This window comes from Lepus europaeus, chromosome 2 (assembly GCF_033115175.1).
Source record: "Lepus europaeus isolate LE1 chromosome 2, mLepTim1.pri, whole genome shotgun sequence".
Lineage (NCBI taxonomy): Eukaryota > Metazoa > Chordata > Mammalia > Lagomorpha > Leporidae > Lepus > Lepus europaeus.
This window is the reverse complement of record NC_084828.1, coordinates 101766035-101781901: the sequence shown is the minus strand read 5'-3', so window position 1 is coordinate 101781901 and position 15867 is coordinate 101766035. Positions and strand designations below refer to the sequence as shown.

At 39.9% G+C, this 15867-nt stretch overlaps 1 protein-coding gene and 2 pseudogenes across 1 annotated transcript; all 3 read right to left on the bottom strand.

Annotated features, from left to right (window-relative positions):
- Positions 1–2499: 2499 nt before the first annotated feature.
- LOC133751467 (decreased expression in renal and prostate cancer protein-like) lies at positions 2500–3702 on the bottom strand (annotated as a pseudogene).
- A 10-nt stretch (positions 3703–3712) lies between these two features.
- LOC133751456 (chromosome transmission fidelity protein 8 homolog) lies at positions 3713–4059 on the bottom strand (annotated as a pseudogene).
- Positions 4060–11879: 7820 nt separating this feature from the next.
- LOC133751445 (cell cycle checkpoint protein RAD17-like) lies at positions 11880–14035 on the bottom strand. Its single transcript, XM_062181491.1, is given in 4 exon segments — positions 11880–12391; positions 12394–13086; positions 13089–13397; positions 13400–14035. Coding segments are annotated over 4 exon segments (2097 nt in total). The 5' UTR covers positions 13983–14035.
- Between the last annotated feature and the right edge of the window lie 1832 nt (positions 14036–15867).

The window sequence follows — 15867 nt, the reverse complement described above, 5'->3', positions numbered from 1 at the left end:
CATGGCGTCAGTAATCTCCCTAGGCTCTAGTCATGAGTTGCCAGGGCTATGGAAGCCTTTAGAGTTCGCTGACTTTGGTCTTATTCCGATAGGGTCATAGTCAAAGTGGAGGTTCTCTCCTCCCTTCGGAGAAGGGTATCTCCTTCTTTGATGGCCCCGTTCTTTCCACTGGGATCTCACTCACAGAGATCATTCATTTAGGTCTTTTTTTTTTTTCCCATGATATCTTGGCTTTCCATGCCTGCTATACTCTCATGGGCTCTTCAGCCAGATCTGAATGCCTTGAGGGCTGATTCTGAGGCCGGAGTGTTGTTTAGGACATCTGCCATCCTATGAGTCTGCTGTGTATCCCACTTCCCATGTTGGATCTTTCTCTCCCTTTTTGATTCTATCAGTTAGTATTAGCAGATACTTGTCTTGTTTGTGTGATCTCTTTGACTCTTAGACCTATCAGAGCTATCAATTGTGAGCTGAAATTGATCACTTGGACTAGTGCGATGGCATTGGTACATGCCATCTTGATGGAATTGTGTTGGAATCCCCTGCACATTTCTAACTCCACCATTTGCGGCCAGTCCGATTGAGCATGTTCCAAATTGTTCATCTCCTCCCTCTCTTTTTCCACTCTTAGATTTAACAGGGATCACTTTTCAGTTAAAATTTAAACACCTGAGAATAATTGTGTGTTAATTACTGAGTTCAACCAATAGTACTAGAACAACAACAAATACTAAAAAGGATAAAGTATTACATTGTACATCTAAAGTCAGGACAGGAGCTGATCAGTTCATTGTTGCTTATAGTGTCCATTTCACTTAACAGGTTTCCTCTTTGGCGCTCAGTTGTCATCGATCAGGGAAAACAAATGATATTTTTCTCTTTGGGACTGGCTTAATTCACTCAGCATGATGTTTTCCAGGTTGCTCCATCTTGTTGCAAATGACCGGGTTTCATTGTTTCTTACTGCTGTATAGTATTCTATGGAGTACATGTCCCATAATTTCTTTATCCAGTCTACTGTTGATGGGCATTTGGGTTGGTTCCAGGTCTTAGCTATTGTGAATTGAGCTGCAATAAACATTAATGTGCAGATGGCTTTTTTATTTGTCAAATTAAATTCCTTTGGGTAAATTCCAAGGAGTGGGATGGCTGGGTTGTATGGTAGGGTTATGTTCAGGTTTCTGAGGAATCTCCAGACAGACTTCCATAGTGGCTTAACCAGTTTGCATTCCCACCAACAGTGGGTTAGTGTCCCTTTTTCCCCACATCCTCTCCAGCATCTGTTGTTGGTAGATTTCTGAATGTGAGCTATTCTCACCGGGGTGAGATGGAACCTCATTGTGGTTTTGATTTGCATTTCTCTGATTGCTAGTGATCTTGAACATTTTTTCATGTGTCTGTTGGCCATTTGGGTTTCCTCTTTCGAAAAATGTCTATTGAGGTCCTTGGCCCATTTCTTAAGTGGGTTGTTTGTTTTGTTGTTGTGCATTTTCTTGATTTCTTTGTAGATTCTGGTTATCAATCCTTTATCTGTAGTATAGTTTGCAAATATTTTTTCCCATTCTGTTGGTTGCCTCTTCACTTTCCTGACTGTTTCTTTTGAAGTACAGAAACTTCTCAATTTGATGCAATCCCAAATGTTAATTTTGGTTTTGACTGCCTGTGCTGTTGGAGTATTTTCCAGGAAGTCTTTGCCTGTGCCTATATCTTGCAGGCTTGTTAATATCCTTAACTCATACTTAACTAGATTATTTGCTTTGTTGTTAAGTGTTTTAGTTCCCTTCATATTCTGGATATTAATATTTTATCAGTTGTATAGTTTGCAAATGTTTTCTTCCATTCTATTTAATGCCACTTCACTTTGTTGAATGTTTCCTTTGCTGTGCAGAGACTTCTTAGCTTGGTATAATCCTATTTCTAGTTTTTCTTTTATTGCCTGTGCTTCTGGGGTCTTATACAAGAAGTCCTTGACTAGGCCTATGTCTTGCAATGTTTCTCTTTTCCCTCATGTTTTCCTCCAGTAATTTGATGATTTAAGGTCTTAGATTTAGATCTCTGATCCATTGTGGTCTTTTTGAAATGGTTGGTGGTCATCCAAGTCCCAATTCTGTGTTCAAAGCTCCGAGGGAAAGGCATGGAAGTAGAAGATGCCCATATCTGAGCTAAGCATGATATCAATCCAACATTTCTGGAAAGCTGTGATAAGTAGGGATTACACATGAAATGGGACCTGTGGGCAATGTATTCCCAAGGAAAAGTCCACAAGAATAAGACACCAGTGAGAAACAAGAGGCAAAAAGCTGTGGGACAAATAGCACAGCTGGCTTCTTGAAGGCTGGAGATCTCTCTCAAGGCCAGTATGATCCCCCTGCCACAGTCCATGTCCCACAAATAGAATTTCATCTTCAATCAAGAAAAAAGCAGAGGGAAATAATGGCTCACTTGATCTCAATCCCCAGCTGTATTCTTCAGACAGTAGCTCCATATCTATCCTTTAACCTAAGCTACATCCCTGTCCAGAACCGCAGTGCCTGTAAACCAAGTTGCTCCTGCAACTAAAGTGGTGTTTAAGGAGAGTAACATTCCATTTGGGTACATTGCAGTCATTGGCCCTTCTGGCCTGGAGAAAGCAGCTGGGTTTGTGCCAGGGAGGCTCCTCACTGTAGGAAAGGGTACAAAGCTCTTGCTCACAAGACCATTCATCTTTGGAAAGGAAGCCGTTTAGAACCCATGATCCCAGCTGGCCTTGCAAAAGGACCTGGGTTGATATCCATAGTGCCTCCTGCCGAAGAAGCCAGGTTACAAAGCAGCTGACCTAGGGAAAGCAGGTTGACCATGGCTTAATGGGTAACTAGACCTTGGGAAGCTAGCTGAACTAAGACCCTGCAGTACAGTGGTTCTTGGGAAGTTAGCTGGTTTGTAGCCAAGTGGCTCTGAGGCTCTGGGGAAAATTTCTGAAGTTGAGTCTTGAAGTTGAAGGGATTAGTAGACCTTTGGAAGGTATCTGGGGTTGAATCCAACATGCCAAGAGACTGAGAAAATGCAGTTGTGTACTAATGTTTCTTTGAAAGGGATAGAAGTATCCCTGCATGAGGCCAGCACACCTTGAGCAATTAGCTGAATTAGGGCGAATGTGGTCAGAAGTCCTTTACATAGTTGTTGTTGGATTTTCCCTAGAAGGCCAATTCTGTATTTGGACCAATAGGGTCTCTCAGGAGACCACCTGCTTTTGGGCTGGACTTAGCACACAATCCTGGGAGACTCTCTAACCTTGTATTAGATAGAGGCCTGGGCCCTCTTGAGATCTTGGGCCTATAAGAGACCCTGTGCTAGTGTTTAGAGCTGGGCCTGGGCCTGGGCCCAATGTGTCTTCTGGCCATAGTAAACAACTGTGTCTGTGCCAATGGGATTCATCCCTCTTAGAAAAGAAGCATGCTTGGGTCATGAGTACCAACAGGAAAGGATGCTGGATTTGAAGAAGCCAATGTACCTGATGAAGCTGGAAAATGAGTTGTGTTCCTTGGAACTGGGGCCAGATTTCTACCAAGAGAACAAGGAATCCAGTTCATGTCCAATGGGTTGCCTGTGTTGAGAACAGTACCCCTGTGGTCCCAAGGAGCTGTCAAGCCATCTTTGAGGTGGCACTGGTACATAAGCCCATGGAGTTGACCACTTTCTAGGGAAAATCAGAAGTTCTTTCATACACTCTAGTGGACATGGTGATAATGGGTTTAAGGCAGGTTTTGAAAATGATCGTGTTTTTGATGAATGCTACACCAGGTACTGGGTACCAATCTTACCACCAAGCTCATCACAGTCCTGCTCCACTGGAGTGTGTTTGACAAGGACTGCAAAATGTTTCTCCAGTGGATGATTTTCCCAAACAGAATATGGTGCCCCACAATCACAATGAGATTCTCTCAGTAAAGCAATGTAGGTATCCCAGGAGGTTTTCAACTAATCTGGTGATGTAATGAGCCTTGATATTTCCCTGAAGCTCAATCAGCATCCATTCTGCTAGTCCTGAGCTCCCATACTGGAAATAACAATTTGCACCATGAGTTTTCTGCCTTTAAAGGCAACTGAAACAAGCTCAAGGCTCTGGCACATGCAGCCCCCTTCTCCATCCTCCACTCACACTCTGTCACCTTTGCCAACCTCCTGTCTAAATCTTAATTGGAGAATTTAGGTCATTTACTTTCAGGGTTATTATTGATAAATAAAATTGGTTTTCCTACTTTTCTGTAAATATGCCTATTGTTCTCTTTGCATTTCAAAGGTAATTTTACTGGTGCTGGCACTGTGGTGTGGCAGGTAAAGCTGCTACCTGCAGTTTTGGCATCCCATTTGGGCACCGGTTCAAGTCCCAGCTGCTCCACTTCTGATCCAACACTCTGCTCTGTTCTAGGAAAGCAATAGAAGATGATCCAAGTGCTTGGGCCCCTGCACCCACATGGGAGACCTGAAAGAAACTTCTGGCTCCTGGCATTGGATTGGCACAGTTCCAGCTGTTGCAGCCAACTGGGGAGTGAACCAGCAGATGGAAGACCTTTCTCTCTGTCTCTCTGTCTCTGTCTCTGTCTCTCTTTCTCTTTGCCTCTCCTTCTCTAACTCTTGCCTTCAAATAAATAAATAAATCTTTTTTTAAAGGTAATTTTATTAGGAGGTTTTCTGCCTTCACATTCTTTCCTCATGCTGATTGTCTTTGTTTCTGTGTTAGCACATCCTTAAGTATCATTTGTAGGGCTGACCTGACAGTGACAAATTATTTCAGTTTCTGTTTGCTTTGGAAGATCTTTATTTCACCTTCATTTATAAATGACAGCTTCACTAGGTACAGTATTCTGGGTTGACTTCTTATTTTAGTACTTGGACTCTGTCTCTCCATTCTTTCCTAGGCTGCAGGATTTCTGATAAAAAATCAGCTGTTAGTCTAATTGACAATCCTTTGAAGTTGATCTGGAATTTTTCTCTTGTACATTTTTGGATCTCTTATTTTTTAAAAAAACCTTTTATTTAATAAATATAAATTTCTGAAGTACAACTTTAAGATTATAGTGGTTTTCCCCCATAACTACCCTCCCACCCACAAACCATACCATCTCCTACTCCCTCTCCCATCCCATTATTCATTAAGATTCATTTTAAATTATCTTTATATACAGAAGATCAACTTAGTATATACTAAGTAAAGATTTCAACAGTTTGCACCCACACAGACACACAAAGTATAAAATACTGTTTGAGTACTAGTTTTACCATTAATTTGCATAGGATCTCTTCTCTTTTTTTTTTACTTTTGAAAGTTTCACTATAATGTGTCTTGGTTAAGATCTTTTCTGATTCTGTCTAATAGGAGTTCTTTGTGCTTCCTGTACTTGTATGTCTATATCTTCCTCCAAATTAGGGAAATTTCCTGCTATAGTTTCACTGAATAGATCTTCTAATCCATTCTATCTTTCCATACCTTTAGGTACTCCTAAGACATATATGCTTGGTAGTTTAATAGTATCCCATAAAACTCAAACACTATTTTCAATTTTTTCTTTTTTTTAAGATATTTCCAGAGATTTCTCTCTTAGCTTAGATATTCTTTCTTCCATCTCACTGAGCCTGTTGATAAAGCTTTCCACTACATTTTTTTTATTTTTCATATTGAAATGTTCATTTCTATTGTTTCAGTTTGCTTTTGCTTTAATATATCTATCTCCTGGCAGAATTTCTTTATCGTTGTCATGGATGTCTTAAACTCATGTATTTGCTTCTCTGTATCTTTGAGTCATCTTATGATCATCATTTTTCATTCCTTTTCATACATTTCATCATTCTCCTGATCCTCACATTCTAATTTCAGATATTTCAACTCATAACATAAAGACTTTGAGACAATTCCAATTTTCACATTTCTTTGGGGGTGAGGAGCAGTCTTAGACATAAGACTGATAAGTATCATTGATTGGAAACTAACATTTTTTGGAATGGTTGAAAATCTATTATTACTTAATCTTTTAAGGTAAAAGGTGTTTTGCAAGTTTGCTCGAATGTCCTGAAGTTGTTCTGGGGAGTCATCTCTTGTAGGAAGAACTTTTCTAGGATACACACTGGAAAGCATGGTTTAGTCAGTAACATATGCGGAGTAAATGAAGATGTTCCAACTTGATAGTAGATGAAAGTCTGAAAAGCTATGATTATTTTCATGTTTTTATCTTATCCATGTTCTCTGAGCAAAGGTTGTTAACAACATGGGTTAAAGAATGAAGAGGAGCTGACAGTGTGGTTCAACAGATTAAATCTGGAAAATCAGCATGCTATTTGTGTGCCACTTTATGTCCCAGTTGCTCAACTTTTGATCCAGCTTCCTGTTAATGCACCTGGTAAAGCAATTTGCACTCCTGCCACCCACATATGAGACCCAGATGGAGTTGCAGGATCCTGGCTTCAGTCTGACCAAGCCCTGGCTGTTGTGTCTATTTGGGAAGTAAACCAGAAGATGGACAATATACCTCTCTGTGCATCTCTCCCTCTATCTCTGTAACTGTGTCTTTTAAATAAATAAATGAGTCTTTTAAAATGAATAACACTAAAAATACTGAGATGGAAATTCCTAGAAAAAATGCAAAGCTTTATTTCCTCACACTTACATTTCATTAACAATAGAATGAAAACTGTGGAGCTATTTGTTTACAGGTTAAAAGGTTGTTGGAAACACCCAGGGATCTTCCGTGTCTCTTCTCATAAAGAACTGTTTTCATTATAGAGAAAATTTCCTCTCCTCTTTTTGATAGTGAAGTTCCTGTGTAAGTTCTGAAATCTACAGTTTTGTAGTACCACATGGAGAGTGAAGAACTCCCTTTTGCACATGTAGTTGACATATGCCCTCATTGTGTACCCCAATGGGGCAAAATATACCAAGGCTGAGATTGCGTTGTGAGTAAATAATTTGCCTATCCAGTTCCAGCAACTCGAATATATTAAAAAATTGTAAATACTAAAAGCTAATCGGGAATTTTGTAAATAATAATGATCCAAGTTTGCATTAATTACTAGTGTGTATGTTCTATAAGAATGCCTCTTGGGAGGCCAGTGCTGTGGCACAGTAGATTAAAGTCCTGGTCTCCACTGCCAATATCCCAAAAGGGTGCTAGTTTCAGTCCTGGCTGCTCCACTTTGGATCCAGCTCTCTGCTGTGGCCTGGAAATGCAGTGGAAAATGGTCCATGTCCTAGGGTCCCTGCACCCATGTGGGAGACCTGGAAGAAGCTCCAAACTCCTGGCTTCAGTTCAGCTTGGCTGCAGCCATTACAGCCATTTGGGGAGTGAACCAGCAGATGGAAGACTCTCTCTGTCTCTGTCTACCTCTCTCTGTAACTCTGCCTTTCAAATAAATAAAATATTTTTTTAAAAAAGAATGCCTAATAGGATGAATACTTTCAGAATTGTTAGTACAAGATGTTAATGGGTATTGCGCAATTAAAATGACTGCACAGTTAAATACATTTGAGAAATACAGCATACTAGGTCTCTTTGTAGGATACCAAGGTTGAGGTTATGCAAACTTCTGTAATGAAGAAACATGTTCAATATTTTTGGTGTGTTCACTTTTTACTTATTTTTTAAAAGATTTATTTTATTATTTATATGAAAGAGTTACACAGAGAGAGAGAAGAGGCAGAGAGAGGTCTTCCATCCACTGGTTCATTGCCCAGATGGCCTCAACGGCCGGAGCTACGCCGATCCAAAGCCAGGAGCCAGGAGCTTCTTCCAGGTCTCCCACATGAGTGCAGGGGCCCAAGGACTCGGGCCATCTTCTACTGCTTTTCCAGGCCACAGCAGAGAGCTGGATCAGAAGTGGAGCAGCCGGGACTTGAACTGGTGCCCATATGGGATTCTGGCACTGCAGGTGGCGACTCTACTTGCTACACCATAGCACCAGCCCCAACTTTTTGTTTTTAATCTTTGATAGATTTCAAAAGACTAATGCTTTTGCACAGCATAATCTCTGTAAATTCTTGGTTTCACATCTGAGAAGTAAACTAAGTTGCTGCCCTCTTAATCAAGACTCTTCTTGACATCCCTGAAACTCAAAAGCCCCCTGTTATGTGCTTCTTTGTTCCTTTTGAGCCCTATTCTTTAACAGTGGGTTCCAGCCACGAAAGTCAGGTTACTAATTACTATTTTAAGTGGGTTTTACAGGATTTACCACCAAGTTGGCCTAAGTAAGTTTCAATCAGGGGGAGACTGATCCAACATGTTCAATCTCAGTGTTTCCAAGTCAGGAACGCCATTGAAGAATGACCTCAGAGCATCTTTTTATACTCAAATATGTCAGATGATATCCTGAAGTCTGTGCCATATTTTTAGTTTTACTTTCTGTCTAAATGCCCTGGGAGATAAACTAGTTAGTGTAACTTTTCTTTTATTACCCTTGATATCTTGAAAGACTTCACTCCATTGACCTTCTAGAATGCAACTAGTATTCGAAAAAAGCAATGGTTTTCAATACTCACAGCAAATTAAAATTGCCCAGGCAGCTTCATGAGTCTAAGAATCTAAGATTTCAAAGCTTTCCAGGTGATTGTAATGTGCAACCAGACTTAAGAACTGTGGGCACAAGGTAATGGTTTTCAAACTTTAATGAATGTGGGTATTACCCACATGTGAATGCACGTATCTGCAGAACTTATTACTCCATCAGTCTGGGGTGGGATAAAAGCCTACTGTTGGGGCTGGCACTGTGGTGTAGTGGGTAAAGCCACCTCCTGCAGTGCCAGCATCCCATATGACCACCAGTTTGAGTCATTGCTACCCCACTTCCAATCCAGCTCTCTGCTATGGCCTGTGAAAGCAATAGAAGATGGTCCAAGTCCTTGGGGCCCTGCACCCGCATAGAAGACCAGAAGGAACCTCCAGGCTCCTGGCCTCAGCCTGGCCCAACTTCAGTTCCTGTGGCCAAGTTAAGGAGTGAACTGGTGGATGGAAGACCTCTCTCTCTTTCTCTGTCTTTCTCTCTCTCTGCCTCTCTGTAACTCTGCCTTTAAAATAATAAATAAATCTTTAAAAATCCCACTGTTTCACCCAAATACTTAAGATGTCTCTGAACCTCTTCCCAGTGACCACACCCTAAGATATAGGTACATAGAATAGACCAGCTACTCTGCCAGCCTGGTAAAGTTCATAAAGAATCCTACCTTCTAGAAATCAGAAGAGTGATGTTCCATATATTCCAACTCCCTGTAGTCCACCTCATTTTGCAAATACAAAGGGTTTGAGTTAATTTATCAAAATGCTAACAGCAGTATTTTGATCTATGTAGAATGCATCTGGCTGACTAAAGATGTGAATAAGCAGTGTATTCTGCAGCAGGTGGATTCACTCTAAGAAGGAAATATTAGTTATTCTCTCAGTGTTCTTCAATTCATAAATATGGTTTCTCAGGGCAGTTCCTCCACAGGATATAGGAAAGTCAGACATAAATAAATACGAATTTGTTTCAGAAAACATGACTAAGCTTCTACTTTTGGTAATGGGTGAGCATCTCCTAGAAAACCATGCTCATATAAATAACAACTATAGATTCTGAAAGGAATATGGAAAACGACTACCACAGGAACTGGAGAGAAAACAAAATGCTGAGTTATGGAGAACAGCCAGGATGTAGAAGGAAGAAATATTACAAAGTGAGTTGACCATTCTTTATGGTTTTCAGCCTTAAGGGCAGGCCAGTTAGTGTGTGACATTGCTAAAACCAGCAAGAGATCCCAGAGGACTCACAGGGCTGAGTACAGGACACCTACAGGAACTAGAACGTGAAGTGGGAAATCCTGCCAAGAAGGGAGCAAACAGAGGTAGAGTTCTAATTCTGTAAATAACTCTTGCTCAAATCTTTGGCTCACGCTTGAATTACGCATTCAAAATGCAGCCTCTAAGCAGCCCAGGTATGTTTAAAAACAACCTACAGATTTACAAAAAATGAACTGTACATTGAAAACTTGGAGTTTGAGTTCTCTTTGTAGGAATATATCAGAACCCAAAACCTCTACAACATATGATTCTTAATACTCAGTGTATACTCCAAAATTACATGATATTTTAAAACCAGAGAAACAGAACCAATTTTCTAAAGGAAAAACAATTAACAGATTCCAACCTCAAGATAATGCAGGAGGTTTAATTATCAGGCAAGACTTTTAAAGCAGCTATTTTAAATATTCTCAATGAGGTTTGTAAAAAATAATACGTATGTAATATATTAAAAATTAGAAAACTTCAGTGAGAAATTGACAAAAATGGAATTTTTGTCAAAAAATTGACAAAATGGAATTTCTAGAAGTTAAAAGATAAACACCGGGACTAGCAATTGACCTTGCAGTCAAGATCCCAATTGAAACAATAGAATTCCATATCAGATTACTGCCTAAGTTTAATTCACATTTAAACTCCCAATTACAGTCTTCTGCTAATGTGGATCACATGAATCATAGGTAGCAGCTCAAGTGATCGAGTACCTCTCACCTACATGAAAGACCTGGGCAGAGTTTTCAGCTCCTGGCTACAGCCCTGACCCAGCCCCAGCTAATATGGGCATTTGGGAGATGGTCCAGCAGATGGGAGCTGGTTCTCTCTCTCTCTCTCTCTCTCTCTCTCTCTCTCTCTCTCTCTCTCTTTCTCTCTCAAACTCTTTCTGCTCTGCCCCTCTTTGTCTCTCAGACTTTTGAAAAAGATTTATTTTATTTATTTGGAAGGCAGTATTAGAGAGAGAGAGAAAGGAAGGGATAGACAGAGACAGAGAGATCTTCCATTTAGCGATTCATTCCCAAAATGGCTGCAACAGCTGGCACTGGGCCAGGCTGAAGCCAGGAGCAAAGAGCTTATTCCAGGTCTCTCACATGAACTCAGGGGCCCAAGCACTTGGGCCATCTTCTGGTACTTTCCCAGGTACATCAACAGGGAGCTGGATCTGAAGTGGAGCAGCCAGGTCTCAAACTGGCACCCATATGGGATGCTGCACTGTGGATGGCAGCTTTAACTGCTATGCCATAGCATCAGCCCTCTCAAGCTTTTCAAAAACTAAAGTACAGGGACAAAAATTAGAGTCTGATATAAAATTAAAATTTTATTTCATTTCCTTTGGATATATGTGCAGAAGTAAAAATGTGGCTATATGATGCATCTATTTAGTTTGGTTTTTTAGAAACCTTTTTCTTTATAATTGATTTAATAATTTATATTCTCACCCACAGACTATAGAAATCACCTTTTATGCATACCTTCACTTGCAATTATTTTTTGTCTTTTTAATAATAGCGATACTACCTGGAGTGAGATGATACCTTATTGTGGTTTTAGTTTGCATTTTTTTCATGAGTAATGATACTGAGAATGTTCTCATATACTCATTGGCCAGCCTCTTGCTAATTATCTCTTCAGTTTCTTTGTCCATTTTTTTTTCATGATTCAACATTTTAATTTTGATATAAATTATGTAAATACTTTCCCAAAAGTATCTAAAATATTCCACTCTACAACACACAGAAAGGGTATGAGAAGATAGAGACCATAGAAACTGTAAATAAGGCACCAAGTTTTATTTACATTCGTAACTGCATCCTGAACTGCCTTTATTCATATTTACAACCCCCCAGAGTTCCGTGTCCTGGATCATCCTTCACATTTTCTGGTATTTGGCATCAGGTTCAAACACATTTCATACACACTGACCTCCTCTCCAGAAACCACTCGCAAAACTAAATAAATACTAGAGGAAACATTATAGATCACTTGAAGGCTTGATCTTTTCTGAGGACAGAAGAGTCAGTGCCCTGTGAGGAAGTTCTACAGAGTGAAGAATTAACAAACTTTGAAATTCACTAGAAAAGCATCTTAACCCTGCTCAGGGACCAGCGAGCACCACTTAGAGGGATCATCACACAGGCTGCTGTCTACGGCTGTCCTCTCACAGTCTATCACCCAGCTGTCTTCTTCCATGTCTGCTTGGGAGGAGCAGGGCTGCGGCTGGCTGGCTGGAAGCTCTGTCGTGCTGCCCTGACTCAGGGGAAGAGACCAGGTTTCGGCTTGGGCGGTCTGCGTGGGTTCAGCTGTCATCTCCTCAGCCGACTGCCCTTCATTGAGCTGCACCCCGTCTCCACTCTCAGGGTTCAACATTCCATGCTCCCTGTCGGCCAGTGCTTCCATCTTCAACCTTCCAAAGTGTCGCTTCAGAGGAAGTCTTCCGATATCTTGGATAAAAGAAATCTGAGCTTGGTTTCTCACTGGAATGGTTAACAGAGCAAGGTATGGCCACAGCTGAGTTTGGAGGCATAAAGCTGACACGCAGAAGTCAGAAAAAAGTGCTCTTGCTGCCAGGCAATTTTCCAGATACTTTTTATTTATAGAAACCACTGGGGTTTGTGCAAGGGTCCAAAACTTGAAGCTCCTCCTTGGCAATGTGCAGATCCTCGGGCTCTGTTGGAATGTATCACACCTCTCCTAGCTATGGATGTACTGTATTCCCCGAGTAAAGAGCGCATATTCCAATCACCACTGAGGATATCTGCAAAACTGAGAAATTCACTGGATTTTGCAAGATCATCTACTTCCAGGAAGAAATCTACATAGTTTTGGTGAAGATACAAATTGAATAACTCTCCTGGCATGTGTGACATTTCCACTACTTCCTCAGGGTGAACAAGTGATGGATCCCGTTCATGCTCTGATAAATGAGACGGCAATTGGGGTGAGACTAATTCTGTTGAAGGTGCTCTTTTACAATATAGAATTTTCCCCAAAGCTCTGAAGAGAAAGAGAGAAACGTCTTTGCCACCAATAGCTTGGGCCTCTTGATTTTCAAAAACCCTATCAGGTTTTCTCCTTCGTCTTGATTTTGATAGCACAGCATCTGATTTTAACGACACTCCTTTTTTCCTTGGCCATAAATTGTTCTCTCTTTTAGAAGAAGAAAACTGGAGGCTGTTTATTGCACTTCTGATATCACCAGAACATCCTTGACAGAGTAACTCTAAAGAACTTCTATCAGGGACAACGATTTTTCTTCCATTCTTATTAGCTTCTATAATTACTATTTGATTAGAAACTTCATCATAATTGTTGGTGCCACAGGGTTAAAACTAATATTTGAGATAGAATATTCCTCTTGAATTTCTTCTGGAAACAGTAACCTATGATTATTGTCACCACTGACACTGTCAGAGATTATAAATACAAGAGGACATCTGCCAATCTGCACATAATTTCTTAGAACTTCATGTAAACTAGGAGAATCTCAATAAAACTGGTTAGGTAAATCTTCTACCAGAATTATCTTCTTATTAGTTCTTAAATCATCTTCAAGCATTTGTAGTTTGTTATACTTTGTTGCTGTCAATAGAAACTCTTGGAAACTGACAATTGAGATTGATATGGAAGCAGAGGGAAGCTTGATTCAGGATTAAACATCTCTTTGAAATCATCTTTTTGGAAGTCTGATAAAACTGGATTAATCCACTCTTGTACATGAATACCATGTTCCTTTGACAGTATTTTTATAGTAGCCGTCTTTCCACATCCAGGAGGACCTGTTATTAATAAAATAGATCCACCCTGTTTTGGTTGCCTTTCTAAAACTTGAGATTTTAACCAGGTTTCAACTTCTTCAATTTTCTTTTTATGCACAGCAAGTTCATGCTGAGTTTCTGGTTTGTATTTGTCCACCCATGACTCATTTTCAGATAGATCTTCCTTTGAATTTTCTAGACTATACATTGGTTCTAAGGAAGACAGCTTTCCTTTTTTTCTAGCTGGAAATTTGCTACTTTCTAATGTGGAAGACACATTTTTTCTTCTATGAATTGAGTTATTCACACCTAATGATGTGGCAGTAATAGTGGAGATGCCTGAATTCTCCAAACAATCATCGAATGATGGGTCTACCCAGTCTGTTACCTTTGTGGAAGATACCTTTGGTCTAGGAAAAGTGTTTGACATCATAAATCTTAATAGTTCCCATCTGTAGTATACAATCTGTAGTACAACAAAGTATAATTCACCTTTTCTCAAAAAGAAAAATCAGGCAATTCTGAGAAGTTTTTAACACCAAAAATTAAGCTATTCCTTTATTCCAATTCGCTGCAAGTTATTAGATCTTCATTTTTTGAGGGAACTGCATTCCCCTCATGGGCGGAGAGGAGCCAAGGAGCGCAGGGTCGGCTCTGGCGTTAGGGAAGCCACCCGACCCTCCCCGGGCTCAGCACCGAGCCTCTCTTTGTCCATTTTTAATTGAAGTGTTTGGTTTTTGTTGTATTTATCAAAGGGATAAACACATTACAGCACTATTCAAGATAGGCAAGTTATGGAATAAACCTAGACGTTTTGAATGGATGAATGGATAAAGAAAATGAGTTTTATATACAATTTCATATTATCCAACTATAAAAAATGAACTCCTGACATTTGCAGCAAAATGAATGGAACTGGAGGTCATTCTGTTAACTGAAATAATCCAGACACAGAAAAGCAAATAGCATATGTTTTCACTGTTATGTGGAAGCTTTAAAAAGTCCATCTGAACTTAGGACAGTGATTACTAGAGCCTGAGAAGGGTGCTGGAGGTAGATAGGGCTTGGAGAATGGGTACCAAAGCACAATTAGATACTAGAACTCTAGTATCTGTATAGCGCAGTGGGGTGACTATACTTCACTATAATGTACCATACACTGTATAAAGAACTGGAAGAGAGGAGCTGGTTGGCCTGTCGTAAGGATAGGAAGATGGCAATACTGATGGCCTGATTTGTTCAGTATATACAATGGGCATGTGTTGAAATATTGTATTGTGTCCCATAACAACATGTATATCATGTTAATTAATTTTTAAAAGAAGATGGATGTACTTAATAGTAAAATTGAACTTTCCAAACATAGAATTGGATAATCAAAAGATACACCACTAGAAATCCCATCTGTAGAAGTATAAGAGAAAAAAAAAGTCTACAAAATAAATAGTGTATCAGGAATCCTGCCAGATAATACCAAAAGACATGAATATATGTCATTGGGATTGTGGAGTTCGGAAACGATATTTGAAGACATAGGGGCCAACTATCTCCCAAATTTGGCAAAATACATTAATTTATTTTTTAACTTTTATTTAATAAATATAAATTTCCAAAGTACAACTTTTGGATTATAATGGCTTTTTCCTCCCCATAACTTCCCTCCCACCTGCAACCCTCCCATTTCCTGATCCCTCACCAATCCCATTCACATCAATATTCATTTTCAATTCTCTTTATATACAGAAGATCAATTTAGTATATATTAAGTAAAGATTTCAACAGTTTGCACCCACACAGACACACAAAGTATAAAGTACTGTTTGAGTACTAGTTATAGCATTAATTCACATTGTACAACACCAACACATTAAGGACAGAGATCCTACATGGGGAGTAAGTGCACAGTGACTCCTGTTGTTGATTTAGCAATTGACACTCTTGCTTATGGCGTCAGTAATCACCCTAGGCTCTTGTTGTGAGTTGCCAAGGCTATGGAAGCCTTTTGATTTCACCAACTCCAATCTTATTTAGACTAGGTCATATCAAAGTGGAAGTTCTCTCCTCCCTTCAGAGAAAGAGGTACTTCCTTCTTTGGTGGCCCGTTCTTTCTGCTGGGATCTCACTCGCAGAGATCTTTCATTTAGGTCATTTTTTTTTCCAGAGTGTCTTGGCTTTCCATGCCTGAAATACTCTCATTGGCTTTTTATCCTGATCCGAATGCCTTAAAGGCTGATTCTGAGGCCAGAGTGATGTTTAGGACATCTGCCCTTCTATGAGTCTGCTGTGTATCCCACTTCCTATGTTGGATCATGCTCTCC